Source organism: Sceloporus occidentalis, unplaced genomic scaffold, assembly GCF_023333645.1.
Source record: "Sceloporus occidentalis isolate IW3139 unplaced genomic scaffold, rSceOcc1.0.p SCAF_1, whole genome shotgun sequence".
NCBI classification, from domain to species: domain Eukaryota; kingdom Metazoa; phylum Chordata; class Lepidosauria; order Squamata; family Phrynosomatidae; genus Sceloporus; species Sceloporus occidentalis.
This window is the reverse complement of record NW_028316981.1, coordinates 47621862-47648621: the sequence shown is the minus strand read 5'-3', so window position 1 is coordinate 47648621 and position 26760 is coordinate 47621862. Positions and strand designations below refer to the sequence as shown.

Genomic DNA, 26760 nt, shown 5'->3' with positions numbered 1-26760 from the left:
AGTACCAGCTATGGCAGAGAATCCTGGTCAATAGAAGACCACTTAGCTTTACTTACCTTCACTGAGCGGAGACAATAAAGGGAGGGCTTTGGGAGGTCTCAGAGGATTGATAGGAAGCAGAAATTAATTAAGCAGCAGTAGTGTTGAGCTGCTGATCTATAAATTCCCAGCCCTGCCTTCCAGGAGTTCTTGGAGGTTTTCTGACCTATCTGGCTGTCTGTTGTGCTCCTGAATTTTGTGCTTAATCTGAACTGTGATTATTGACTCTGGGCTTGAACTGGACTTGAACATTGCTGAACTCTGTTTGGGACTTAAGGCTTGTATTTGCTAAAGTAAACTAAGTGCTGAGCTGTAAGCTACTCTATGACTGTGCTTGCTCATTAGCTGCTGGCTTTCACTGGTTGCCCAGGCTGTGTTTGGGACAACATGTCAGATCCTCCTCCTCTTCTTCCTCCTCTCAAGGAAGAGCAGCAGTGGGGGGACCTGGCAGTACAAAGGAAGTTCCTCAGCACTCACCATCAACCCAGCTGTCACTGCCCCCAATGACCAGGATGAGCTTTCCTGGGGGGAATCGAGTGTGCCACTGACTCCACCTTCCTAGTGGTGTTAATCTGATGGATGTCACCTGAAATGCTGTACAGTTCCTGCATTCCACTAGTGATATCACTGCATGTAGGATCACTGCTGTAAAGTCGTTACTTACATGCTGGCTGAATGTGCAGATGATCAGGGTTGTGGAAGCTGCATGTGTTGGAGTTGTGGCTAACTGCATGATTCCCTCCCTCAAGAAAAAATGTTTCACCATATGGGATCCTCTGAAACCCCTTATAGTCTACAGGCATAAAGCTACCAGAGTTAACCTTTCATATTGCACTGGATACACTTATAAGATCAGCTCTGAAGTAGAAATAACATATTCCTAATTCACCTATTTTACAGAATTGCATCTCTGAAGCCTGGACAATTCCTGTTTGTTATTTTTGCTGTTGTTGTTGTTAAACAAAATGCTCACTTTTTGTAACTTTTTGTGTTGTAGGTACAGCTGGCCATTCTTCTCCCTTTGAAGGAGCCTCTGCACCTCCTTATGAGCTAATGGAAAAAACGCTTGCAGATGAAAAGAAAAGTACAGAAGATTCTGGTATGTAGAAGTTCTGTCTTTCACATCCACTTACCCTCTGATTATTAGGCAGAATGAACCTCAGTGAAAATCATACAAACACTAGTAACTCTTTTCTTTTTTGGTCCAAATTTGAATTTATCCTTTGTTAGATCATTCCCCCCAGCATTTCTACCAGTGACAGCATTTAAAAACCTAGTAATCCCATGTAAGGTTTGCTTTTGGTTTGCTATAAATTGGAAATTACTTGAGGGCTCCCAACAGCAACAAACAACAACTCTATGAGGAAGTGACCTGTACGTGACTATTTACATACAATTTGTGTTAATCACCAATAAAATTTGTGTTAATCTCTAATAAAAACGTGAATTCAGGTGTAGTCTTTCTAGATATGTGGTATAAAATAGGTGATTGGCACAGAGAAAATGAAGAGTATGGCCTGCTGAGTATGTGGCATGGCACAAACAATCTTCCCAGTTTTTCCTGCCACAATGTCTTTGCTTTCAGCACTCCTGAGAGCAAGGCATTAAAAAAAATAGCCAGCTACCAAATGTCTTTTCTTTTGGCAGCATATACAGTTGGCCCTCCTTATCCATGGATTTTTTTATACACGGATTCAAGCATTCACGGCTTTAAAATATTTTTAAAAAGGTATAAATTTCAAGTATCAAATCTTAATTTCCCCATTTTATATAAGGGACACCATTTCGTTATGCCATTGTATTTAATGAGACTTGCACATACACGGATTTTGTTATCCACGGGGGTTCCTGGAACCAAACCACGGTGGATAACAAGGGTCTATTATAAAAGACGCTGAAATTGCCACTGGCAGTACCTTCTTTCCCTCCTCCATCTTCATCCTGTTAGTGAAGATCCAGAGATGGGGCTGAGCAGGAAGCTTGTGGGGAGCTTTGCAGAGGCTGCTTAACAGCATGGATCCTCTAAGAGAGATGCCAATGGGAGAGGGCATTGTGTATTCGCCACCCCTTGAGTTGTGCCACCTGAGACACCTAAGGCAATGCTAGACCTGTTACATATTAAGTTTTAGGTTTAGCATGACCCTTACATGTATTATAGCTTTCTGTGGGTTTTCCAGGCTATGTGGCCATGTTCTGGAATAATTTATTCCTGATGTTCCACCTGCATCTGTGGCTGACATCTTCAGAGGGTGGTAGCATAGAAGTATGTGTGACCCTTTGTTGGGAGGAGTGATTTCCATGTTAATCTCTATGTTGGTCTGTTGTTGAATGGCAAGCCCTCATGGTGGGAGGACATGTGAGAGGGTATGTGTATGTATTTAATTAGCAATCCATTGTCTACAGGGGAAACCCCTGACCCTAGGTGGTATTCATTTGCATGTACTGGGTCTTAATTTTGGTGTTCTTCAAGACTGGTAGCCCAACTTTGTTTACTTTCAATGATTTCTCTTTCCTATTGAAGTTGTCCAGGTGTCTGTGGATTTCAATGGCCTCTCTGTGCATTATGACCTGGTAGTTGCTGGCATGGTCCAGAATGTCAGTGTTTTCAAATAGCATTCTATGCCTAGGTTGGTTTATGACGTGTTCTGCTACTGCTGGTTTTTCTGGCTGACTTAGTCTGCATGTAAATCACTTTCTTCCAACCAAGGGTCACACAAGTATATATAGCCCACATATCTCCATGCACCACCCTCTGAAGATGCTAGACACAGACGCAGGCAAATTACTAAGAATAAATTCTTCTAGAACATAGCCACATAGCCCAAACAAACCCACAGAACACTATGGATATTGGCTGTGAAAGCCTTCGACTTCACCTTACATGCATGATTTAAAATTAGATTACAAGATTATTATTGAACAGTTGCCTGGAAAGAATCTCCATGGACCACTGCTCTCCTGCCTCTAGCTTCCCAGGTCTAATCAGCAGCTTTACTAAGGAGACCAAGCTAGGGTAAATTAAGCACTCACCTCTTCCAGTTCTTGCCTGAGCAGGGCTAAATACAACAAGTATACCTACCAATATTTCACAGATGAATACCACAATGTGTTTTAATCGAACAACATCAGAGTATCATCAAAATGGCAAAATAAATCAATGAGGAAGCACGCACAAGCTAGTAGAGGCTGCAACAGTCTGCTTTTGTTTAAGATTACTGGGAAGAAAAAAAATCTGCCCCCTCTTTTCTTTCCTCCACTGCTTTATTAATTAGGGGCAAACTACTTTTGCACTTGGAACTCAGTTTGCAACAACGGAAGCAAGCTGAACACAAAGGTAGAATGAGAGGAGGAAAGAGAAAAAGGGACATTTTAGAAGATGCTGAAAAAGTGGGATGAAGAAGCAATAATTGAGATTATCTCTGTCAAACTGGGACAGTTGGAGGGTATGAAAGATGTGGTCAGATTGCTTCAGTAAAAGCTTCTCTATTTACCAAGTAGGACATCAGCAGAAGCCCTCTAAGGCATCTGGCAAAGAGAAGAATGAGAAACTCCTTTAAAGGGAGAAAGATCAAAGAGAAAGTCTTCAAATGCCTTGCTGTCCTTCCTCTGTCATTGCATGAGTTGATTCAACCACACTGTCTCCCTTTGCTCCACAAACTTAAAATTGAGATCTTGCCTTTCCTTACCCCTTTGACCTATTCACCATCACATGACCTCCTTCTCCACTGCAGGGGTGTCACTAGGGTAGTGCAGGGGCTGCAGACATACCCAACCCCACTGGGTGACATCCTGAGGTGGGGGGTGACTCCATTGCTCTGCAAACATCTGCCTTTGGCATTCACTTGCATCCCATTAAAATGCTGAACTGATGATGTGAGTGGGATGAGGCTCAGTGGGAGGAGAAAGATGATGCTTGAAGTTTTAAAAAATTACAATTTAAAATGTAGGATTTAAATTTTTGATTTTAAAAAAACTTTTAAACTTATTCTTGTTAATCATGACATCTTACCATATGTTCACTTTAACCACATGAAACTATGTACATGTAAATACATTTAGACTGTGTGTATGATACTGAATTTAAAGGTATAATTTTAATTTTGCTAGTTTTCATGTCACAACTATTTCCATTACATTCAGTTCAATATGGGAATTACAATTTACGAATAACATCAGTACAAAAAACTTTACAAAGTGTTCTGTATGATGCGGTCAATGTGGGGGGAGTGTCACCATGAATTACCACACTGGGTGTTGTCAGCCCTAGTCACACCACCGCTTGACTGTGTTCAGCTATGTCATGGTGTTCATTTCTTACATATTCAGTATGTGAAGACATTTCCTAACTGTATAATATGCAGTGGCCTAAGCTCATCACCTGGAGAAAAGCTACTCATATAAAAGTGTCATACTTTGTTTCTTCTTGCAATGCAGAACATGTATCTTTGCCTGGTTCACATGATCCACTGCCAAGTGAAGAACATGAGGAAATCCCTCCTCATCTAAAAGACTGGAAGTAAGATAGTCCTTTCCTAATTTATTCTGCTTTTTGTACCCAGTTGAACAGGGTAATCATACTTGTCAGAAGTAAACATTGGGTTAAACCTTCAACTGAGATTATCTCCATAGCCCTAATCAGGCATTCTAAGTGGCGATTAACTAAAAACATGAGAAAGAGTGCATGCTAGTTGTCACTTTGCTTAAGTGTTGTTGTTATGTAGCTTCAAGCCAACACTGACTTATGGCAACCCTATCCTAGAACATTTTTGGCAAGATTTATTCAGAAGAGTGGGGTTGTTATTGCCTTCCTCATAGACTGAGAAAGTATGATTTGTCCATTACCAACCAATAGGTTTCCATGGCTGAATGGGGATTTTAACCCTGGACTTCTAGAGTCCTAGTCCAACACTCAGTCCACTACACCAAACTGGTTAGGCTATTTAGCCTGCCTAAATACCCTAAAGGCACCAGATCCTGTCTGATCTTGCATAGTAAGTAGGGTGCATTTGGATAGCAGATGCACTGATGAATGCTGTAGGCTATATTTTAGAGGAAATAATTGGCAAAAGCACCTATGAGTATTCCTTGACTAAGGAAACCCTATGAAATTCATGAGGTCACCATAAATCAACAAGTAACTTGAAAGTGTGTACAGGTGCAAAAAGTAGCTTATATTTATTGTATCCATAATTATTCTCAGCTAACAATTTATATTTCTCAGTCTCTTAATTGTCAGTTAACTCTCATTTTCTATTTTTCTTTATTTGTGATATTGGCTTAGTTTTAACCTCACTTCTTTTTGTACAGCCTCTGACATCTTCCTCAATAGCAAGAGTATCTTCTTGTACATCTTGTACAAGACGTGGTGCTCTGGATGTTGTTGGACTTCAGCTCCCATCAGGCCTAGCCAGCATGATAAATTATCAGGTATGATGGGAGATGCAGTTCAGCAGTATCTGGAAAACAACAGGCTTCCCACCCTTGCTCCTTGAAGACAGTACTATAAAATGCACATGAAGAATTATATGTATTTATGGCACTATTTTTACAAGATGGTTTTCCACAGTTGGTTGAAGCTTCTCATGGTTTAGTGTACATTTTGTGTAGTGAAACAGTTAATCTTGAAGTGTGATATGCTTCTATTTTATTGAAAGTATTTCTATTACATTTATTTAACATACTAATGTATGAGGAGTAAAATTAAAACAGTTAAAAGAATAGTAGCATTTTAAAAGTAAAAAACAAACAAAACAATGGCAGAGTAAAAACAAAACCCAGAAGCAGCAGAACAATACATTAAAAGCTAGGGAGAATAACAGTGTTTTCATCTTCTTTCTTTCTAAAAGTTATCAGGAAAAGGCAAACAGGCAAGGTATTAGGGCATTAAAATGCCTCCTAGCAGTCCTTGGCATGTCCAGATAGGCTGAAAAAGACATCTCTCAGAAAACCCAGAGACTTGTTACCAGTTGGTACCGAGAGTACTGAGCTAGCTCAGCCAATAGTCTCACATGGTATAAAGCATCACTGTATGCTCTAAAGCAGTGGTTCCCAAACTTTGGTCCTCCAGGTATTTTAGACTTCAACTTGCAAAAGTCGCAGCGAGCTTGGCCAGCTGTCAGGAATTCTGGGAAATGAAGTCCAAAACATCGCGAAGACCAAAGCTATCTCAGTTGGGGAAAAGCCTATTCCTTTATTGTTACTTCTGACATTCATTCAGAAGATGAAGTCATTAACATTCCTTCATGACATCCCTCATGTTTAGAAATCACTCTTGCCAGGCTTTGGTAGATTATACCAGAGTGGTTTGAGTGCTGGACTACAACTTTGGAGACCAGGGTTCGATTTCCACTTGGCAATGAAACCCACTGGGTGACCTTGGGCAAGTCACATTCTCTTGGTCCCAGGGGAAGGCAATGGCAAATCTTCTCCGAACAAATCTTGCCAATAAAACCTCATAATAGGTACACTTTAAGGTCACAATAAGCCAGAAATTATTTGAAGGCACACAACACTGGTCAGCAGCCTTGTCTATAGGATAATTTCAAGTTTTTTCTCCCTATAGAGGAAATATTGTGAGGAAAATCAGATACAGGGAATTTAAAGGCTCAAAATAGCAGGGATATAAACTACAATAATTATTGTAGATACTAATGAGCAATGTCTCCATTTCCTTTCCCAGCAGCCTCTCTGCTTCTGAACAAGACATTAAAGAAGCCTTTCGGCGGTATGCATCCAGTAAGTGTTGCTATAGGAGTGCCCCTGCAAAGCATATGAAAGTCCGGAATCTCACTCCTCTCAACACATTCAGAGTATGTACTAAAGTAGCTTTTTAAAATGAACAGATAAATTCCTAATTGGCAGTTGGAGAAGACCAGTGATGGCAAAACTTTTAGAGACAGAGTGCCCAAATTCAAAGGTGTTCCTGCACCGGCTGTCACCTGGTGCCGGGAGTGGGACTTCTGGGGGATGGACATCAGAGGCAGGACATCCACCTTCTGGGAGCAGGACTTCTGTCTTTTGGGGGTGGGACTTCCCCGGAGACAGCTGAAGGCCCAGGACATGCCTGTTTCTCCTCTTTCCCACCCTCCGTGTGCCCTCAAAATGGCTTTGTATGCCATCTCTGACATGCTTGCCATAGGTTTGCCACCACAGGAGTAGACCACAGGGGCCAAATAAACAGTACTCAGTAGTGTTGCCAAGTTTTCAAAACAGCAATAAAGTGTAGTCAAAATTCATGACATGCAGGATTAATCAGCAAATAGCTGTAGCTAAGGGTCTTTATTAACAAATTTGCATTCTACATAAAAAACAGATAATAGAATCAAAGATTGGAAGGGACCCTAAGGATAATCTAGTCTAACCTCTGTGATGGAGGACAAACTACTACCAAGAGATTAAAGATCCTCAGAGAATGAGAATCCACCACCATCCAGAACAGTCTATTGCACTGTGGAACTAGCTCTTAATATCAGGAAGTTCATCCTAATATTTAGGTGGCATCTACTTTCTTCCAATGTGAATCCATTGATTCATGATCAAAAATCTGGAGCAGCTGGAAAATAAACTTTCTCCATCTTCAACATGGCATGACTTTAAATATTTTAAAATAACTACCATATCTCCTCCCAGTCTCTTCTTCTCTAAGCTAAGCATCCCCAGGACCCTAAGCCATTCTTCATCGGACTTTGTTTCCAGAACTCAAGATCTTGGTTGCCAGCCTCTGAACATGTTCCAGCTTGTCAATATTCTCTTTGAACTATAGTGCCCAGAACCAGGCATAATACTCCAGGTGAACTCAGACCAAAGCTGGTTAGAGGTACTTTTACATCCCTTGATATGGACACAATTGCATTGGCTTTTTTTTTTTTTTGGACAACTGTGTCACATGTTGACTCATGTTAAACTTGTGGTGTACCAAGACCTCTATATCATTTGCATATGTACTGTTGTCAAGCCACGTGTCACATTTTATTTTTCCTGCCTAAGTTTAATACCTTACATTTATCCTTGTTTAAATTCATTCTGTTAGTTTTTGTCCAGATCTCCAGCCTATTAAGGTCATTTTGAATTATGTTCCTGTCCTCTAGGGTATTAGCTACCCTCTCCTCATTTGGAAGCTTCTGAAAATTTAATAAGTATGCCCTCTATTCCATTGTCCCAGGCATTCATAAATATATTGAACAACAATTGGCCCATGACTTTGCTCTGGGCCTCACTAGTAACTTTTATCCAGGATGAAGAGGAGCCATTGAGGGGTACTCTTTGAGTTTGGTCATTCAACCAATTACAAATATACCTAACAGCAGCACTGTCTTGCCACATTGGACAAGCTTGTCTGTTAGAGGATCGTGATGAAACTTTGTCAAATGCTTTACTGAAATCTAGATATACAACATCACAGCATTCCTCTGATCAACCAAGCTTGTAACTCTAGCAAAAGGAGATACCATTAGTCTGGCATGACTTGTTTTGGAGAAACCCATGATGATTTTTAGTGATCAGTAAGTGCTCACTGACTGTTTAATTATCTGCTCAATAATCTTTCTCAGTATTGACATCAGGTTGACTGGGTAATAGTTGTTTAAGTCCTCTTCCCTCCCGCTGCCTTTTGAACATGTGGACAACATGTGCCCTCCTCCAGTGTGCTGGGACCTTTCCTGCTGTCCAAGAATTTTCAGTGATTATTTCCAGTGGTTCTGAGATTACATCTTCATGATCCTTAAGTACCTTTGGATGAAATGCATCTGGCCCTGAGGACTTGAATTCAAGCAGAGTAGCTATGATGTATTCCTTTACTACCTCATTACTTATGCTAGGCTGCAGTTCCCTTGCTGCATCATTTACTCTGTTTTTCACTAGGTTGAGCACTGTTGTTGTTTTTTGGCAGGGGGAGAAGACTTGAGAGAAAGATGCTGAGAAATTCTGCTTTTTCGTTGTCTTCTCTATCTTCTCCTTTTTCTGAATTTTTTACATTCTCCCTACACCTACTGGCTACACATTTGTATTCCTCTGATGATTTTCCACTTCTTCCATTTCTTCAATTGTGCCATCAATATCTTGTCTTCAAGATGCTCCTATCCATTTTAGTATTTCTTACCAAGAGATCTCGCACAATACTCCTCTTAGCTTACTGAAGTCAGCTCTCCTAAGGTCTAGAGTGCATGTTTGCCCACCTTTGGTTTCCGCTTTCCTCTGTATAACAAATCCCAGGAGAATGTGGTCACTCTTCTTCCCACTGCACAATTGGTTGGTTAGGATAAAGTCCAAATCAGCTGATATCCTCATTGACTCCTCCAACTTCTGGACAATTAAATTAATTTTCTCTTTGAAATCCCTCCTGATCCGGTTTGCAAGTCTCTTAGCAAATATGTTCTTGCCAACAGCCATGAGATACAGCCCATCTCTTGCCAGAAATCTTTCCTCATGAAAGCACAGACCATGGTCCCAGAATGATTGAATCAAAGAGCTGGAAAAGACCACAAAGACCATACAGTCCAAGCCCCTGCCAAGCGCAATCAAAGCAGGTCCGACAGATGGCCATCCAGCTTCTGTTTAAAACCTCTAAAACATGACTCCATCACACTCCAAGGCAGCATATTCCACACTTTGAGACAGCCAAACCTTTCTCAGTGACACCATCTCAGTCCTCATTGTTCATTTCCAGTATAATTCCCTCTCTTCCTGGTCCATGTAAGGAGTGATGAAATCACAACTTGAACCCCAAAATGAAACCATATATGATGACAACTAATGTTGATCAGAGACCTTAACAACTGGAAGTGACATTAAGATTACTCCATAGCATTGTTCATGATTGGAAACCTATCTTGCCTGTTTTTGGTAAATTTCAGCTAGAGGAAGCAGCAGAGAAACAGCTTGTACCAATTTGAATTAAGAGACAGAAGAGTGAGAAACTCTCTATACCAGCTTTAAATTAAGTGAGGTGGATTGAAGGCAGCCCAGGTGGCTAGGAGAGTCCACCACTGTTTTCTGGAAATTGATGTAGGACTTCTGTTTTTTTCTGTTTTTCTATACTTTTAGTGAAAACATGTCAAAGATGATATAAATCTCCCATGCACTTTCTGCCTCTCATCCAAATGAAATGAAACTAACCATAGTAGTGATGCCCTTGGTCTTTTTTCTACTTAGGGAAGTAGGAAGCACTTACAAATATAAGAAAATGTTGTTATGTTGGATTTAAGCCACTTGTTTCTTTAAAGAAATATTACAGCTAAAACAGTCATTGTTAAAAAGGAGCAGGTAGGCCTACAGAGTTAGGATAAGCATTATCTGCAAGGTCATCCTTTCAACATAATGCTGGCATTATCCATTCAAGACGTCTGAAAGGATATTGGTCTTAATAATGGAGGAAAATAATACAAACTGGTTCACAAATATTATGTCATTGCCTAAATTCACATGATTTAGGACTGAGTTTTGAAACGGGTGAACCAATTCCGTTATGAACAAATTTTGCAACATTTGGTGGTATATAAACTTAGAAAAAAGTGCAAGCAAGAATTGTTTAAAATTATGCATGTTGTGGAGAAACAGCTAGAATCTTATGTCATCCGCTGAAGCTGAAGGGTAAGAAATCCAGGACAAATGAAAATAAGTCTTTCTTCACATAGTACAATATTAAATTGTGGCTTCTGTGACCACAAGATGTGCAGACCAGCAACTCTGAGCATTTGATGAGGTGTTTAGATAATCACATGGAGGATAAGCTTTCTAGTGGTTACTAGTCATGTGCATTAAGTATTCATTCCTTAACAGAGACAAAATCCCTCTCTATACCAGCTATCAGGAACTATGAGCAGGACATTCTTGCTTGCTGGGTTCCCTTCAGCTTTCGGTTGGCCACCATGGGACTCAAGAAGCCTTTGATTTGATGGTTCAAAGAATCACTTCAGTTTTATATCACCTTATGTTATGTTTATATATATTTTATTCCTGCTTTCAGTATCGTCTGGAAACTTTCACTGAAACAAGAGAGACATGTGTGGCCAGTGAGTTTTATAATGGTGAGTTATTTGTGAAAAAGAAGAAAAAAGTGGTTCAAGCCTTCTCATCGCATCTCTATGCCCAACTTTGCAAAGAGTTATGTGGTGCTTTGAGTATTCCAGGTGACTTGGGTTTGAATCCCTGCTCAGCCATGGAACCCAACTGACATTGGGCAAGTTATAGCCTCTCAGCCTCAGAGGAAGGCAATGGAAAACTCATTTTGAACAATTTTTGCCAAGAAAACTCTATGTTAGGGTCATCATAAATCAGAATTGACTTTGAGGAACATAACAACAAAACCTTTCTGTTTACCAAATCAAGTTGTTCTGCATATACTGTCCTAATGTCCTTGAAGGAAGGGTAGGCTAAAATGCATGTAAATTAAGCTAACATAATTATTACAGATCTTCCCATTGAGAAAGGAGTAGAGCCTGTTCCCGGCAGCAGCAACAGGAATGGCTATGAACTTGTGAACAGCTGCTGACAGGAATTGTACTTCCTAATATAGAACTAGCTACAATGAAATTTGTTTACTTGGAGTTCAGAGTGTGAGAGAGTAGGCCATCCTTTCTCTCAGGAACAGGACAAAAAATTATTTATATCCCTCTATGGAAGGGAGTGAATTATTTCATACTGCAGATCATGCATTTTAAAAATTGTTCTGTGTCACACAGTTCGAAGGAAGCTGAAAATTGCAGGCTCTTCATAAAAATTCTTAAGGTACTACAGAACATCTTGTTGCTCTTATTTCAAAAAACTGCACACTTGTGAAAATTCATCTCACTACACAGTTTCCACAGCATGGGAATTATATGCAGGCCTTTCTCTCTCAGGAAGGGCAAAGAAGGGGGGAATGATACTGAACAGAATGGACAAAACCCACCATGCACTTCTGAGAAAAAAGTTGGACCCTGATTTTTTTTTTTTTTTTTTTTGCTGAAGTCACTGTTGTTTGTTGTTCTTATTTTAAGTTATATTTTATATTGTAAATTGTTTAATTGTATTTTAAGGGGGGGGTGGGATTGGGGGATTTGGACTGTATATTTTAATGTTGTAAGCCGCCCTGGTTGCATTGCATAGAAGGTCGGGATATAATAAATATTATTTATTTATTTATTTATTTATTTATTTATTTATTTATTTATTGTTTTAATGTATATCCTGCCTTTCTATGTACAGCAAAAAATAGTTAATAGTAGTGAGGTTAAAATTGTAATAGAATCAGACCAAAAGGTAGTCGGTGTACTCCTACGTAAGATAGGGTAGAGTGAGATGTTCAGGGAAGGGGAGTGAAGTGGTGGGTCAGATGCTGCTTCATTTAAAAAATTTTTTTAAACAATTTAACTAGAATCTATGACTCAGGAGAAACTGATATTGCAATTGAAGAAATCCTGAGACATTTTCCTACTTTGAGGAAGAAAATGTGTAATGGTGGGCAATCTGTAAATGTGTGTTCTCCTGTCATGTAACTTGGAACAGATTCATTTCCTGACTATTATTTTTTTTGTGGGTATTTATTTTTCTAGGTGGATTTGTGGACTCTTCAGCTGTTGCACCACCACCCGCTCCATGGGAAATTATGGTGGATCCCCCTCCTCTGTTTACAGACTGTGAAATGCATCTCCCAATACCACACTCCTATTCAGTAGAGGTAAAACCAAAACCAAACGGGAAACTGCTTGTGCTCTGGTTTGGATTTTAATAGAGGGTTAAAGACATTTGCTCTTCATTTCCCCACCATTCAAGTTTTTCAAGGCCAGAGCTATATATAAATTCATTGTATGGAAAAAGGTCTAATTTTCTTAGTCTATGGATTTTTAGCTGGTGGGTTGGTACGCACTTGTGGATCTTAGCCTGACCCAAGGAGAATTCCAACACTAGCACTACTACTGTGCAGATATAGGGGGAAGAGTGAAGAAGCACTCCTCAACAAAAGCACTCCTGAGAAATTGCCTTCCAACTTTCATTTAAAAACATCCAAACCTTCTATTCTACTGTCAAACAGCTCTGACCAACAGGAAGTTCTTCCTAATGTTTGGGCACCTCTTTTCTTGTAATTTGAATCCACTGGTTCATGTTTTAGTTTCTGGAGCAGCAGAAAACACGTTTGCTTCATTTTGTACATTATGTCTCTTTTGAATATAATATATAGAAACAGTGCTTATTTTACAGCAGGTATTGGGAATCTTTGGCTTTCCAGATGCTTTGGCTTACAACATCCATCTGCCTCAGCAAGCATAGCCGAGGATGAGAGCTTATGAAATGTATAGCCCAAAACATCTAGATCTTCAAAGTTCCTCACCACACCTCTACACAATGACACCTCCATCTTTGCAAGAAAACAGTTTTATAATCAGTTAAGCAGTAGGGATGGAGAATAAATGTGCATTAACAGAATATGTACACATTTATTGAATTTGTGGGCTGCAGAATTATTAATGAAAGGTTATGTGTCTCTTTCACCAACTCATTATTTCAGTAAAAATGGCACCTGTCAGGTTATTCACCTTTTTAGTTTTTAAAAATTATGTTCAGCTAAATGAACAAGACTAAAAAGTCAGCCCACCATACCCATGGATTCTTTAGCAACAGATTCAGCCACCCACAGCTTGAGAATGATAGCATCATAGAGTTGGAAGAGACCACAAGGGTCATCCAGTCCAACCTTCTGCCATGCAAGAAATCGCAACAAAGCATCCCCGACAGATGGCCGACTAGCCTCTGCTTAAAGACCTCCAAAGAAGGAGACTTCACCACTCTCCAAGAGAGTGTGTTCCACTGTCAAACATCCCTTACTGTCCTACAAGAGAGGCCCCCTCCCCACCATCTTTCCCTTCTCCTTTTGTGTCATGTCTTTTTAGATTGTAAGCCCGAGGGCAGGGAACCGTCCAATTAAAAAGATTGTATGTACAGCGCTGTGTAAATTTACAGCGCTTTATAAATAAAGCTTAATAATAATAATAATAATAATAATAATAATAATAATAATAAGGAAGTTCTCCTAATGTTGAGGAAAAAATAGTGTTACACCGGAATGGGATACTCAGAGGAACAGCCCAGGTATTGATCAGAATCTCATTATCTCACTTGCAAATTTTCCATATTATTTGGGATTATTTGGGATGTAATTTTTTGTTTTAAGATGCCTAGTAATGTTAAATATTACTTGTCTCCATGTCAAGGGCTATAAACATGGTATAATGGAGATTAGAATCCTGAGTTTTGTAATTGGTCACTGTTTGCATCCGAATAATTTTCACCCATCTGACTTTGTGACTGTGCTTCATTGTTTGCTTTCATTTCAGAACTGCCCAAACTGCAAAGGACGTGGCGCAATTAGGTGCCAGTCTTGTGAGGGCACTGGCAAGGTTGGTAGAGACATTACATAATTCTTATCCATGTTTCCTTTTCTGCATACTGTCATGTAGAAAACAGACACAGAAAGTCAGCCACCGATGCTGGCAAAATATCAGGAAGAAACTCTGCTAGAACATGGCCACATAGCCCGAAAAATCCACAAAAAACTAGACGCAGAAAGTGTTCTTATAAAAACGTATATGACATAGAGATACCTAGTTCCCAGTGAATAAGAAACAAAACAACAACAAATGTATATTTTAAAGGACAATTTTAAAAACAGACATGGACATTTCAAAACATTGTTGCTGAGCTAACTGTTTCTTTTCAACAGCAATGTTCTCCTTGGATATTCTGTTCTTTTGTGGGTGTGTATGTGCACATCACCAGCCTACTTCTGGCAATCCTATGAATTTCATAGGCTTTTCTTAAACAAGAAATACTCAGAGGTGGTTTTGGCAGTTTCTTCCTTTGAAATACAGCACCTTGTATTTGTTGGTGGTCTCCTATCCAAGTACTAATCAGGGCTAACTCTGCTTAGCTTCTCAGATCAGACGAAATATGGTGCCTTTAGGGTATTTAGGCATTCTCTCCAATGTCTGCCTTCATCCTGTTAATGTAGACATTGAAGCATTCAATTCAATATGAAAAACCTTCAATTTGAAAAACAATTGTTATTATCATGCACCTTCAAGTTGTTTCTAACTTATAGTGACCCTATCCTAGGATTTTCTTGCAAGATCTATCCAGAAGAGCTTGCCATTGCCTTCCATGGCTGAGTGGAAACACAACAATTAGAGGAAACACTGGTGCTTTAGAGGAGAATTAAATTGTTGAATTAGGTCTTATTTCCTTACCAAAATCTCAATCTCATATCTCTCATATCACTCTCATAGCTCAGATTATCTGTTCAGGTACTAAGGAGTGGTTATCTTTTATACCAACTACCTTCTACATTATTAACTAATCTTGGGTCCATTTTAGTCTCTCATATCAATACATATTAATCCAAGAAATACCAAAGCCTTCTGCCACTTTTTGTGTTCAGCTTCCTTCTCTTCTCTTTTCATAGCCTGCTATGATAAACCTTAACTACCGTAATTTATCATAATTTTCCTGTTTCTCCAACCCAAGTTAAGCCTTGGATAGTTTTGAAGCTGGTAAACATATTAATTTCCTAGTTTGGTTGAAACTATGTTTTTAATTCAAACAAGTGCAATTCCAAATCAATTATTTTTTAAATATTAGTTGTCTCCTTACCTGCATTCGTGTTTCCTTGATGAAGAACTCCATATACAGTACTTGCTCTTTTGTTTCTACTAATGCATTTCTCTATTTTTTTAAAAAAATAACCTTTGGCAAGATAAATTTAATGTATGCAATTCTTATAGAAGTTGGAGAATATCCAGAAATGTAAGCATACCAATGTGCCTCTAATTTACTTTGGCAAAATTATCATCAGTACCCTTAAAGAATGTATACTTACAATAATGCCTTTGAAGTGTCAGAATATTATGCTTTGCTATTCTACCCATGGAATAAAGAGACCAGACACAAATGTATGGGTTAAAGCAGGGCCATTTATTGACCTATTTAATGATTTCTTAACGGAACTGCCACTAATATCAAAACCAAACAGATGTGGGAGACAGGGAAAGCTGCATACCGGTGTCTTACTGCAGACTACTTTTGCAGCTTATTAAAGACGATAACACCTGGGCCCTCAACGACAGTCCATAAGTTGGGTTGCCATTGGACAGCCTGCATAAGGAAGCCCAGCAAGAAGTCCCCCTTCTCAATCTGCAAATATTAAAGTCGGGGTATACCTTCAAGCCAGACCCAAGGTCCATTTCTTTCAGCCACCCCCCAGGTCGCAAGGCCTGTAGAAATGTTTCAAGAAATTTTCCTAACACCCAGTAGAGTGTCCAAGGTGCTCGCCGAGATATGGGAATTATGATTTATGTGTAACATAAGTGAAAAAAACATTACTAAGGATTTTGTAGGGTGTGGTATGGGAGGAGAGCAATGGCAGGGTCTTGGTGACACCATGAGTTGCCGCACTGGGTGACACCAACATTAGTGATGCCACTGGCATGGGCTAGTACCAGACAGTGGAACATCCTGCTGCTTGGCTGGAACTCTTGAGAATCCACTGCATCATTTTGTTGCAGATACTACTTGTAAGACTGTAAGAAAAAGGAATTTTTACCACCTTTCTCATTGGAAAGAATGACTTTTAATGACAAGTTTTAAAAAAGCAAAGCAAAACATTTTCTTTAGATTGTATTTTGTTTCTTCGAATATAGAAAAAATGTTCGGCATGTGGTGGTAGTGGAACCAATACAATGGAAGGCGACAACATCTGCTCGTGGTGTTCAGGAACAGGAGACAGTCAGTAAGTGAATATACACTTGGCTAAGTTGCCACCCAAAAATTTGTGGTGTGGTAATACAGCAGAAGGCAAATGTGGAGTTCTGAGTGCCATTTTTTTTTTTTTTTTGCCTCTTGGTTCCAACAGCCTGTCCAGAAAGCTAAAGAATAGCCAGAATTGGACAGGTGTCCACTGCTAGTTTTGAAAAACTGGAACTATGTGTTATTAAACTGTGTAGTTACCTTTGTCAATCTATTTCAATCAAGAATTGCTGCTCCTGGAATCATCCAGTAGTGGTAATTCACCCTTTCTTTGGGCTTGAAAAAGAATGATCAAATCTGGAGGGGCCTGGGGCCATCAGACAGCCCTGGGGGCCACACCGGGACCCTTGGCTGTTTCTTGCCCTACCTTAATGTGGCAGTTTTCAGGACAGGAACTTTCTTTCTAAACATTTCTGGGGTTTTCAGCAATGGCAAATGGTCCTTCAGAAGTTATGAAGAATGAAGTCAGCACTGGACACCCTGTGCCACCTCATCAGACATGTTGGTGGGGGCTAAATCTGGTAAAAGCTGGGTTTGGGGGGGAGTTTGATGTTGCAGAAGGTTGATAGCAAATTCTTACCTTCACAATGACCAAAGAAAGAGAGAGAGCGAGAGAGAGAGAATTACTTAGACAAAAGTTGGATTTATGGGTAGTGGTTCAAGTATTGGATTATGACTCTGGAGACCAGGGTTTGATTCCCTGCATGGCCATGGAAATCAACTGGGTGATTTTGGGTGAGACACATGTTCTCAGCCTCAGAAAACTCTATGATAGGTTGCCTTAGGGTTGCATGTTCCATTGCATTAATGATGTTAAAAATCATGTTTTTTTAAAAAAAAATTGTAAATCTGATTACTTGTACACTAAAGAAAGATGTTGACTCTGCATTCTAGGATTTATATAAATTTATTTGGTATTGTTTCTTTTCATATCCCCCCAGCTGCTTCAGTTGTCGTAGCAATGGGTGGCTGAAGTGTTACCGTTGCAGTGGGAATGGTGCCTTGTTGTTTCATACTGAACTTACAATCACTTGGTAAGTTGAAAAGCAAAGAAAGCTAACTAGAATTCTTTAGTCATTTTCCTTGAAATGTAGCATTTGAGTTCTCTGAGAGAAAATTATTTTATTTAACTACAAATTGCAGGATTACATAGGACAGATTTATGGTGATTAAAGTGATAAACAACCACTTTAACAATGTAATGTGAATGCAACAGAAGATGGTTATAAGCTCTGTGTCCATGTTATTTACATGAAGGGAAACAGTATATTCCAGAGCACTGCAGGACACACTCCTCCTCCTTTTGGCCACATACTCTGTACATATATTTGCCAATACATTTAAGGAAGATCGACTCAGATACTTACAGTCCCAATCACATGGGATTCCAGTAGTATGTGTAGGCCTCATAAATGCATGGATGGCATAAGAGGACAAGTGTGTCATTGGAGGTTAGTCCTGCAACTGCTGGTGTGACCCGGTGTACATAATTCCCCCACTCACCCAGTAATAAGAGTATGCTTTTGGAATAACTGTTGAACACTCTCAACATATGTTTGGACATGCTATTGACAGAGATTACCCCTGAATACTACAGCTATAATATGACATAGTGGCATCCTTGGCATACCTAGGCAATTGTATCAGCCAGGAGAGAATTTCCTTGCAGTTTAGGCCACAGTTCTATAGGAGTCAGTCTCACTGAAATCAGTGTTCCCTTCTTGTCAAGAAACATGTTAAACATTGAAATGGCAATGTATCTTTTTAGTTCTCTCCAAAGGCGGATATGAGTTGTATGATGTTAATATTTGCTCAGTGCTTCAGGCCTCAAGATGCATGTTAAAATGAAAACAACCCTCATTTTTTTCTCCTCATCAGGAAGAACAATATCTTAGAGCACCTGGCAGACAAGGATTCCAATTTTCCAATTTACCTTTTACAGGAAGCAACTGGGGAAGAAATACTTTGTGATGAAAATTTTTCGGTAATGCATTTGCAACCCAATAGCCTGTATTTTGTATTTTGGTTTGTGTGTGTCTTATGGTGCATGTCTGTGGTCTGTGATTGAGTATGCAAAGTTTGTGGAAGGTAGCATATATACCATGCATACTGTCATTTATACATGCTAAGCTTGTATGTAGACATGAGTATAACTACATTTTCTATGCAGTTGGACTTGGAGGCACTTAGTCATTCTCAGGTAATTAGCAGCAACAGTTGGAAACCAACATAGATATGGTCCCTTGCAGAAGTATTCAGCCTCCTATGACTCCTTTTCCATCTTTTCTTTGTTACAACCTGGAACTGAAATTAATTTAGTTGAAATTCTTGTATCTTTATGTACACATGATATGCAACACTGTGAAGGTGCAAAATATTTCCATTGTAAAGTATAATTACCACTTAGGGAAGGCTTTAAAGGGGGTTTATCTGCACACTTTTGCAAAAGTATATGTGGAGTTTCCTATGTTGGTGGACTCATTTATGCTTGCTGCTATGTCACATAAAGACAACTTGGCCTTGGATTTTTAGGAGAGCTACACTTTACCAGAGGGGAGGGAAACTGATTCATGTGCCTAATGTAGCCCATTATTAAGGTCCCTGCATGAAAAAGGCAAGAAGAAAATCTGACTTCCTCAATGAAATGCAAACTAGTAAAGCACCAGCTATGCACCTTGTTGTTGTTGTTGTTGTTGTTGTTGTTGTTGTTGCTGCTGCTGCTGCTGCTGCTGCTGTGTGCCTTCAAGTTGTTTCTGACTTATGGCGACCCTAAGGCAACCCTATCATGGGGTTTTCTTGACAACATTCGTTCAGAGGAGGTTTAGCATTGCTTTCCTCTGAGGTTGAGAGCATGTGATTTGCTCAAGGTCACCCAGTGGAAAAACAACAACAACAACAACAACCCTCTCCCCATGGATCAAGGCAGGGAACAACAACAGATTAGCAAATACACAACATTTGTTAAAAATATTTATCAATTTAAAAGAACTAATAAGACACGTACATATTTTTAAAAATCCATTTAAACATTCACCATAAAAGACAGGTTTTTAATGCTGTTTTATATTTGGACAGTGTAATCAGCTGTTGAAATGTTGGAACACATCCTGATCAGCACCATAGTTGTGTCTCCTGACATCAACCAGCCCATGGGGGATTAGTGGCATTTGAGATCTGGTTCACTATTCCAAACTGGTTTCCCACTCCTGTTCTGATGGACAAGACACCATACCTTTGAGTCCTGTATAGAAAGGAAATTTCAGTACACCCCAAAATGCCTCATTCTTGAAGCAGGAGAAGCAGCATCTGCCAAAATTCCCTCTTCAGCACAAATATTTATGACACAGAAAGCTCATCCTCTGTTCTGTACAGTAATTTATAAACAATTATGCCATCACATCTGGGTGCTTAAGTACTTCTGAATCACAGGTTCAGTCTCCCTTATCTGAACTGCTTGGGACCAGAAGTGGCTTTGATTTTGGATTATTATTGTTATTGTTAGTATTGGCTTTTGGACTACCTGTATTTGCATGTACATACATAATGGGATATCTTGGGGATGGGACCCAAATGGAAACATAAAACTTATTTATACTTTATATACACCTTATACACATAGCTCAAATGTAATTTTATACAATCTTTTAAACAGTTGTGTGCATGAAACAAAGCCTGTGTACATTGAACCATAAAGAAGCAAATGTGTCACTATCTCAACCAACTTGAAAAAAGTTTTGGTTTTTGGAGTATTTCAGATTTCAAAATTCTGGATTAGGGAGACTCAACCTGTCCTTAAAAATATACCTTACAAATGGATTTGTAAGAATGTCCCTGTTTGTACTCCAGGTATTTCCCATTATTGATTTCCCAGAGTCATCCATTGAAGACTATTCACGAGCATGTATTGAACAACATAGAATGCAGTTAGCCTTAGGAAGTGTTCATCATATCCTGAAACAGGTGGGTGGAATGGAGTGAATGATTTTTTAAAATGCTTGTTCTTTGAGCCTTCCATGGAAACTTGTTTCTGATGTGTGTCTGGGTGTGTATGACAACTTCATGAATTTTGTAGGATTTTCTTAGGCAAGAACTACTTGGAATCTTGAACTCTTCGATTGACAGAAAAATATGTACATTTGACAAAGAAGCTTATTAAAGGAAAGAAAATATGCTAACAGTGCCAGTATACATAACTGCAAACTCTGTTTTAGTCCCAACTAGGTGAGATACACTGAATCAATTAAATATTGGTAAATCAATACTTATGTAAGCTCTACCTCATCAGTGAGTCTCTTCCAGTTGGGACTACATGCTGTGTCACTCCCCCCCCCCAACACACACACATTATGAAATGTTAGACCAAATCTCCACATTGCTTTTTTATTCCCTTGAAAGACATGTAAAACAACTTCTAAAAGAGTTTAGAGGCTTTCTGACTTCTCAAAAATATCTTTCTTCTCTAAATTCTCAAAAATCCCTGTATCTTAGCCAAAGACCTTTGATAAGAGATGGAGAAATTTTAGGGTTGTTAAGCGAATAGTGCATGGAGATAGAGAGGGAACTGTTTGTTTTTGGATTTTAAACTTTTGTTTTACTCTCTCTTTATAAAACAAAAATAGAAAGGAAAGGAATGGGCCTGTCAGAATTAACAGGAAGATGTTCTGAAACAAAATGATAGTTTTTCACATACAGTGGACCCTTGTTATACTCTGGGGTTTGGTTTCAAGATACCTCATGTATAACAAAATACATAATCCTAAATATAATGACATAGCAAAATGGTGTCCCTTATAAAAATGGAAAATCAAAGTTTGATATTTGAAATTTATACTTTTTTTGAACATTTTCAAATGGTGTATGCTTGAATCCGTGTATAAAAAATCCATGTATAAGAAGGGCCGACTGTGTGATATATGCCAGGTGATGCGTGTTGCAAAGGTTAAATATTCAAAAGACAATAATGTTAAATTTGTGGATGTTACACCCATTTCCAGATACACAATGGGCTGTTTGGGAATGTAACATCACTCTTCATCACTGCATGAGTTATGGCTGATCTGCATAAGCTGGGGAATGAACAATGAAGAACTGCTTCCTGGTACTTTTACTACTGGAGACCTGCACAAATTGTGATCTACCAAGCTAAATTTAGGCATGGTACAGACCTCCCAAAAAGGGAAGCCTGCTGGCGGTTGGTTTTCCTCCACAGGGAGGCTGCAGCCGCCAAACCATGCGGCTTCCCTGCGGAGGAAAAGGAACCTGTGAAAAGCGGGTTCCTTTTACCCCATGGTGGCGGCATACCGAGTGCGCCACTGGTGCACTCAGTATGTACGTGCCGCACAGTGCCGCGCATGTATATAGGGCACTGCCATTGTTACGCCCTTGTCACATGCGAGGGTTGGGGAGTGTGTGGGTGCTCCGCTCCCAGGCAACCATAGCACATGACGAGGGCATCACAAAAGGCCCATCTGTACTGGGCCTTAGTTTACTATCCATAGCAAATATCTCACCATTCACGTGATAAACTTTCTGGATTTGCTGCCTGTCTCAGATTTCAAACTCATCAGGGATTTGGTTCAGTGGGTTGCATTCAGGTTGCACTACTGGTTGTTGTGCAGACATTAATTGGATTTAGATGAGGCAAAAAAAAATTGTTCTTTCATGTATCAAAGGGGATGGTATAGTTTGTGGGGCACAATGTTCACAAAAGGGTTAAAAACAAGATATCTGAAATGCCCTCACAAAGCCATATACAGAAAGGGACAAGACAAGTTTGAAAAAAGTGTATTACCCAGAAGAAAAGATAAACAAAAGCACTTCTAAATGCACAAGTTGTTAAAGGTTCTCGAAGAGGAAGGTTTTCATGGTCTATCTAAACATTTGTACTGAAAACAAATGCAACAGGAAGAGACTTTCATACTTGGCTACCACCATTGAAAAAGTCCTATTTTACACCTGCCAAACTAGCCAGTCTTAACAACCAGATCATAATATTTAATTTTGATATTTAATTTAATATTAATAGGTTCTGGCCCTAGACTTGTGGGCTTTAAAAATCCCAGAAAACTAGGGAATAAAAATGCTTAAGGATATAAATACAACTGTTCTGTGGGCCAGAAATACAATGCACAATTTAGACTATGTTGTTTCAGCATCTAGACCCAATCTTCCAGGTGGTGGGAACACCAGAGATACAATTGTTTGGTTGCATTCTTGCCTTCTTTGGAAGGATGTCAGTGGAAGCATCTGAAATATTGTGATATAATTAAGCTCAAACCTACAAAGGTTGAGAACAAGACCTCTAGCATGCTAACAAACATGTGTCCCATCGGATGTGTAGGGAAAAATCTGCACAATTCTCCCATACAGCAACTCAGATTTCTCTCTTGCCTTAGGTGTCCCAGAACTGTCCCAAATTACATATGGTTATGGATGAGAAATGATTTCTTGACATGTTGAGATGCTCTGTTCCAGCATTGTCAACTACATTGAAATTTATCACACTTTGGGACTTTTTGTTTGGTAATATGTTCATGAAGATATTTGTGTGTGTTTAAAACATTGCATTTTGTAAAACAAAACAAAAACATTTTTGCAGAAAAAATTGCATCTTGGGCAAAATATATTTTTGTGTGTGCAAAACATTCTGTGTGAAAGTTTTACACAAATTTGACTTGCAAACAAACAAATAGGAAAAAACTTTTATAATCTTGCTCAGTGGTGAGAACCTTTAATTTTTTTTTCATTCTTGCGAACTTCTCTGCCTACCTGAGATGAAAGACAAAAGCATGAATCATCTTTTTGATTTCTTGGTCCATTCATAGATGCAGAAGTTGCTATCCTGTGATCAACAAGAAGCATGCCTAGCAACATTTGGCTAAATTAGCATGCATAGGGAGTGGAGGAGAAGGTGCCCTCTAGGTTTTAATGTTTCTCAAGCATAGAACAACTTTCTGCAACTTTCCCCTCACTCCATTTGTTGGATTACAATTCTGATTGCCCATAGCAATATCATCTAAGGATTGTATTGCTTGTAGTCTGCTAGATCTGGAAGGTGTTGGACTGGTGACATTTGCATTTGGATGCAACTGATTCCCCAATGGTAATTTATATTAATTCCAAATCTGATTATAATATTGTTTTTTTTTTCTTTTTGCAGAAACAAACCATTGAATTGGTGCCACTCACAAAGGTGGAATATGAATGGAAAGGGAAACTCTATTCCTTCTATGTTTTTGGTAAAGAGAATAAGGTGTACACCAAAGACTATCCAGCAAAATGCTGCTGTTCTGTCATGTGACACAGGTCAACCAATAGGACATTCTGCTATCAAGTGACACTGCCAACCACCCTTATTTGTTTTTCACATCATCTTGCAGGATTCCACCATGCTGAGAGTTTTTTTCTCACGATGATACATTATTGACGTATCCCTCCACAGGAGTACATAGCTGAAATTATGTTGGGATGCTCTTCACACAACTGTTTGCTTGGATGCAAACTGAGACACTGCATTATTACATTATTCCACATAATATTCTTAAGTCAACTATTTAGTTTCTTCTATGCAGTACATTAGAGTACGCCTTGGTAACAATACCATAGACATCTTGTTGACAAGCAAGCAGGACATAATGTTGTACAGAACTCTGCAGTAATTTTAATTCCTCTTGTTAAAATGTTTAAATGGCTTCCATCTCAACAACAGTGACAGAAGTACCTTCTTAGGAGCAGGAGTTGAAAGACAGGTCCCCCCCCCATGTTTCACTTACTAGATTTTCCTGACATTTCAGTGCCTTATTTGTAAGACATGCCAATCTTTGAGCAACTTTTGTCAAGATCCTGTTAAGTGCCAACAGAGTACAAAACATATGTACTGGTGATGTTCAACTTACATATTGGTGACCATTCCAGGTCAGGGAAAAAGAGCAGCAAAGCCTTAAGACATCTGTCTGCACTATAGGTTGAAGAGGACCTACTTGTTTGAAGACGTACTAAATACCTTCTTATACAAGTATGTTAAAAGTATAACCTCTAGTACAGTCTGAATTTATGTTAGCATAGTGTCCCAAGAAAATTCTATCCAATAGAATTCAGGGAGCCCTTTTATGAAATATGTGTTTTTCGCAAATAAAACATAATTTAGCAGGGGGAAAGAATGGATTTTACACAAAATGCAATCTCTCTTTATGGAAGCAAATGTTTACAAATAATCCTTAAATGAAAGAACTCTTTGCAAAATGGGTTGAGACATATAAAGGCACTTTACTTTGGGTTGAGGATGAGAAAAAGTGTGAATATTCTTTAAATCTCAGTTTGAGATTTTAGAGGATCTTACTGCATCTGTCATGTTGCCTTGCCTAAGATTATGTAATGGAAGAATTCAAGGAATAGTTGTGCTGAAAATTGAATCTGAAAGTGCAGCCAAAATTGAGGTCCAAACATGGTCAGCTTGTACTAGGGTGGACGCTTTTTCTCCCAGTTTTTCCTCAATAGTACAAGCTCCCCACTTCTTTTGGTAATGAGAAAGGTTCTCTATGCCCCAGGGAAACAGAGGTCCTGTTGAGTTGGTGGATCCAAGAATATTCATGCCTTCTTCACAGAAAGCCTATAGGGCATGTGTGAGGTTCTTATATCAACTACTGCTTACAGGAGCACTGCCAATGATGACAGAAGTCCTGTTGGTAGGTCCCAATTTGAGCAGATTCCATGAATCAATTCTTGAATGATGAGTCCATAAACAAATAAATCGTGTTGATTCATTGGGTTTACTGTAGTCAGGCCACATAATTCAGATGAATATATTTTTGTATGTGGAACTTTCTATAAACAGAGAGGCATGCCCCCTCACTAGAGAAGACCAGTGGAAGGACCTTTGCCTAATTCTAGACACCTCCAACAAAGTGGATCTAGGATTAGGATTATTCTGACAGCTACCTAATTTTGTGATGAGACACCCAAACAATAAAGTCTCAACATACTCCATGTTAACCAAAAGAATTATCTGGACCTGAAGAATTATCTGAAGAATTCAGGCCATTCTGTAGGACAAGTTTATTTCCATGCAGTAAAATAGTGTTCTGCATAACTGCAAAACCTCACCACCACAAAAATGGAAGCCTCTGAAGCCCTTGCTCCTCTAATGTTGGAGTTCCAAGGTTACTAGAGACAAGAAGGGGTAGACTGTGCGGCCTGATGTGGGATTTAAAGTCTTTCAGTCCACTGAATGTCCCCCAAACAGAGGGATTTCCTATGCCAATCCTGGAACTGGTGTGTATGTATTTCTTCCCAGTGGTTGAAAAAAGTAGAGCGGAGAGGAAATCAATGAGTGGTTCACCCAAGGTTCCATGCTTAATGGGTTTTTTAAAGTTATGGTGCCCAAATTGTGCTATAGCTTCTTCAGGGAGACACACCAAACCTTAAAACTGCCTGCCTTCTGGTGAGCAGGGACAATTGCTTTATTTCATGATACTTTCAGAGGAATGCTACTTTTTATTTGAACTGTTGATATTTAAATACTTTTATAGTGTGCTTTCACTCATCATGCAGTGTTAATGTTTAAATTGTAAACTGCTCTGGATACAATTCCTGAATAATATATATATATATATATATATATATATATATAGTTATAAATAAATTAACAAATAAAAATCTCACCTCGTCAATATTTTAATTTTACTGCTATTAATGGCATAGGTTTGAACAACAGCAACAACAACAACAATTTAATTGCTTTGCCAGGTCTGGGGTCCAGTTCCCTTTCAAAGCCTGTTGTGGACTTTGCTGCCCCTGGCATGCCACTGAGATTTACTAGCAAATTTGCCTTTCAATGTTTGGTGACTAAATGGGGGGAGGGGGGCACTTTTTTGAAAGGTTTTGCCCAGTTTGCCACTTAATGATCGAAGTGTGATTTGCTGCTGAATTTTAGTGGGGCTGTTTGGGGAT

The 26760-nt window shown here is 39.1% G+C and overlaps 1 protein-coding gene across 1 annotated transcript; it reads left to right on the top strand.

The window, feature by feature from the left end:
* The first annotated feature begins 1052 nt into the window (after positions 1-1052).
* LOC149321360 (protein SSUH2 homolog) lies at positions 1053-26392 on the top strand. Its single transcript, XM_089520250.1, has 11 exons — positions 1053-1138; positions 4474-4555; positions 6719-6848; positions 11003-11063; positions 12570-12694; positions 14349-14411; positions 16707-16795; positions 17754-17846; positions 18691-18796; positions 20659-20772; positions 23972-26392. Exons 1-11 carry the CDS (start codon positions 1093-1095, stop codon positions 24110-24112), a joined length of 1050 nt encoding a protein of 349 aa, XP_089376376.1. The 5' UTR covers positions 1053-1092; the 3' UTR covers positions 24113-26392.
* The last annotated feature ends 368 nt before the right edge of the window (positions 26393-26760 follow it).

Bases quoted from the DNA above. Each gene is read 5' to 3' on its own strand.
- LOC149321360 (XM_089520250.1), top strand. From the start codon at position 1,093: ATGGAAAAAACGCTTGCAGATGAAAAGAAAAGTACAGAAGATTCTG. The intron at 17,847-18,690 runs GTAAGTTGAAAA...TCTCCTCATCAG, and splicing joins ACTGAACTTACAATCACTTG to GAAGAACAATATCTTAGAGC. The intron at 18,797-20,658 runs GTAATGCATTTG...TTTGTACTCCAG, and splicing joins TTTGTGATGAAAATTTTTCG to GTATTTCCCATTATTGATTT.